General features: G+C 49.9%; 1 protein-coding gene across 1 annotated transcript in view; it reads left to right on the top strand.

The window, feature by feature from the left end:
- Positions 1-3,981, top strand: part of TRIM14 (tripartite motif containing 14) — a 32,649-nt gene that overhangs the window by 904 nt on the left and 27,764 nt on the right. The window contains 1 exon segment of the mRNA XM_021691628.1: positions 2,127-2,222. Within this exon segment, the coding sequence (XP_021547303.1) occupies positions 2,127-2,222 (96 nt within the window).

Raw genomic sequence — 3,981 nt, 5'->3', positions numbered from 1 at the left:
CCCCCCCCCCCCCCCCCGCCAGTTCCTGTTCCACGCATTTAACAGCCTGTGGGGAGCTGTGACAGCCATTTTATTGATAAGAAAAGGAAGGTCCTGGAAGCTGAGGCTGGCTTTCAGCCCAGGACTCCACAGCTGGATTGCCCCCACTGGCCCATTCTCACCTTGGAGCCCTCACCCATGCGGAATCCTAATAGTGGTCAGGGGCTCTAGACTTTTGTTCCGCCCTTGGGGACAACTTGTTCTGTGGCTCTGGTCAAATCCGTCTGCTTCCCTGGGATAGGCAGGCCCTCCTGTCTCTGACAGATGTAGATTCTACCCCTTCCTCCTCCTAGAAGTCTTCTGTGATTAATGACCTTTCTCTTCACATTATGACAACCTTGGAGCTCCAGGGTGAAAATGGGCACTGTGGGGGCTGGTCCAGTTGGTGGAGTCCTGGGTTTCAGGCCTGCCTCTGCCTCCAAGGTCTTCCTTTTCTTATCTATATAATGGTTGTAATAATAATAGCTCCTCAGAGGCTGTCTCCAGAGTTAACATGGCTGCTTTCCAGAGATAGGGCTTGGGTGTCTCACGGGCAGGTCCACCCACCCACCTACCTACCTATGAACTCATTTTGTGTTCACACATCTACCCACTCACCTGTTTATCCATCATCCTTCCATCCACTCATCAAACATCCATTCAGCACATACCTTGTGCCATGAGCTAAGGAATAGATCAATTCTTCCCTCATCTGGAGGAGTTCACTGGCTGGTGGGGTGAGAACAGATGGTGACAATACAGTGTGGTAAGTATTGTAATTGGGAAGCCAGAGAGAAGACAATGTGAAATAGGAAGAGGGAGCCCAGGAAGACTTCCTGGAGGAGTGCCATTGGAACTGTCCTTGAAGGCTGAGTAGGATTTTACCAGGTAGCATTGACAGGAGAAGCATCCTGGGACTGGAAGGGTGATGGACAGCAGCTAGACTTGAAGGCTTAGAAATCACAGTGGGGTGAGGATGTGCTCCTGGAATTTGAGGCTGTGGCTTGTACTTCGGTTACCATTGTGTCCCCATCCCCACCCACTACCTAGAATACAGCTGCCCACAGCAGCAAATGCTTGTTGGATGTTACAATGACAGTAAGAACTCTGTCGAGTACTTAGTGCCTGCCAAGCACTGCACCCAGCGCTCTGTGTACTTCTCATTCTCTGTGGCGACGCTGTGGGGTTAGCTCCATGTTTATAGCTGAGGAAACAGGTTTAGAGCGGTGAAGTCACTCACTCGGTTCCCATGAAGGGGGAACCAGGACTCAGATCTAGGAGGTCCCGTGTGACTCTGGGGCTGGTGCTCCTCACAGCTTCTTGGGTGCCTCCAGCTGTCCACTCGAAGCTGGCAGCCCTTGGTCATTGTGTTCAATTGAGCAGATGCTTCTGGGTCACTCCCTGGTCCCTGGGGGCGGAGCCAGGAATGGAGCAGGCCTGCCCTCAGAAAGCTTTCCGTTGGCTGGGCAGCCAGACCTGGGCCCCGCAGCTGAGTGTAAGGCCAGCCGTAAGAAGGCCTAGATAGAGGTGAGGTCAGACCTGTGGGGAAGAGGGTCGCAGAGCACACCTGTGGAAAAACAGCAGTCACAAAACAGAGATATGGAAGGGAGCCATTTCAGGTGGGAGAGAGATGGGAGCATGAACCCCCACAGACCTTACACATGCAGGTTTTCTGAACCCCTGTCCAGGCCAAAGGGCCACAGGCTCCCTGGAATGTACGTTCCACGAGGGCAGCCCCTATGACAGGGCCTGGCACATAGTAGGTGCTCAGTTAATACTGACTCTGTAAGTGAATGCTCTTCCCCTGTCCCCAAGCTGTTTGCCTTAAGGTCCTATTTGAGAAAATCAGGTCATAGTAGGATTGTTCTAGAAAAAAGGGAGGGGGCATCAAGGTTTGAAGAATATCTGACGTGGGCCTCTGAGGATCAGAGGGACCCTAGTTCCAGCTCATCTTCCAGTTTGCCCCGTGACTCTGGGCCCAGTCATCTCACCTTTTGAGTCTCAGATACCTCAACTGAAGCAAAATACAGGGGTGGGAGATGACCCCCGGGGTGGCTTGTTATCTCAAGAGTCACAGTATTAATTTTTCCTAACTCCTTCACATACAGAAACTCATCCAAGAATGTTTAAAGCAGTTGGAAGCCAAGAAGCACCAGCAAGTTGGCAACATAACCCAAATAGAAGACGCTGCTGAGAAGCTCAAGGCAAGTGGACATTTCTTCCTTATTCTAGTTGAGATGTCCACACTTCCCCTCGGACACAAGGCTCTCCTCAGTGTGGAGCCAAGGGGAAATAAAAACCTCAAAAGGGCAGATCCGGTTTGGTGGGGTTTGGGTATTCCAGAATTTAGGGAGGTTCTTTTGAAGAAAAAGAACACAAAATTAGGTGTAAGACCATGAAGGGGCCGGGCCAGAGAGGAGCCTGAAGCTTCTATGTTGTTAGCTTCGTGTGGATCTACCTCTGCCCAGCACCCTAGTCTTGCCCCACAGCACCTCACAAAATGGAGGAACAGTCTTTCCTGCCGCCACCGCCAAGGCCATTCTCTTAGAGGGACTAGTCGTCCATCCCTTGCACCCCAAGTCACCTTAAACAAAGCAAAATGCAGCGTAAAGAAGGTGCAAATAGCTCTTTGGGTGTCACTGCTTTGTTGAAAGAACATAAATAGGGTATAAATATATTTCCATAAGTAAGTACTTTCTTCAGGCTTCTCCTTTCATAGCACTGTTTATTTAAATGGATTCTGTTGTGGGCTTGAAATGGGAAGTTGGGACTGATGTTACCATTTGAGCTGCCATTTGACTCTAAAAAAGTTGTTCTGGGTCTTTTGGTCCTTTTATGCGAACTGAGTTGGTCCCTTGCCCTCTCAGCCTTGGCTGCCCCATCCTCAAAATGGGGGCTGGAGTGGGATGCCCTCCCAGCGCCTCTTGCCCTGAGGGCTCTGTGAACCCTGGACCGACCCCCACAGTCAGGCAGAGAGACTGGCTCTGGCCGTGGGAGTAGCTGGGACCCAGGACGTCCTGAGGCCAGGCCTGCAGCAGAGTGGAGATGCCGATGCCCAAGCCAGGCCACGGGGTTGGCCCCCTGTTGGCCCAGCATGCATGGTCTGTGGCTCCATGCCCCAGCGTGCTGGGGACAGTTGTGGTTTACACCTGTGGCCCCAGCTGCATTATTAATAGTGTCCTTCATGTTGCCAAGAACATTTCTCGGGGGCTCAGGCAAATACATCTATTTGAAAAGATTCAGGAAGGGATGGGGGAGGTGCTTTGGGCCACTCAGCCAGAAGAACAGAATCCTGGTATGGAGTCACTGTCTGCAAATCTCTCGGCAGATATGGTTTGGGGGCCCTCAAGGAAAGAATTAGGACCCGTGTGCAGAGCCTAAGGGGGTACATTTCAGCTTCATCTAAGAAATGGTATTTTCTTTCTTTGAACCTTTTCCCCAACTTTTAAACTTTTATATTGAAATAATTACGGATTCACAGGATGTTGCAAGGGTAGAACAGAGAAGTGTACCTTTCCCCTAGCTTGCCCCAAGGGTTAGATCTTCCCTAACTCCACTGCGACATCAAAACCAGAATTGACGGGGTGTGTATATAGTTCTATGTCAATTTCTCATACTGGTAGATTCGGGTAATAGCAACCAAAATACAGAACGATTCCATCACCACCAAGATGTACCTCAGGCAACACCTTTGTAGTCATCCCTGCCTCCTCCCCCCCCAACAGTCTCTAACCCCAGGCAATCACTAATCCGTTCTCTATCTCTATAATTACGGCATTTAAGAATGTCATAAAAATGGAATCATATGGTGTATGACCTTTGAGATATTTTTCACTCAACATAATGCCCTCGAGATCCATCCAAGTTGTTTTGTCTATCGGTAATTCATTCCTTCGTATTGCTGAATAATATCCCAGCCATCCAGTAGTACGCACATGCCGCTTTTTTTTTTTTTTTTTTTTT

This window comes from Neomonachus schauinslandi, chromosome 13 (assembly GCF_002201575.2).
Source record: "Neomonachus schauinslandi chromosome 13, ASM220157v2, whole genome shotgun sequence".
Lineage (NCBI taxonomy): Eukaryota > Metazoa > Chordata > Mammalia > Carnivora > Phocidae > Neomonachus > Neomonachus schauinslandi.
This window is presented reverse-complemented; position numbering and strand designations above follow the sequence as displayed.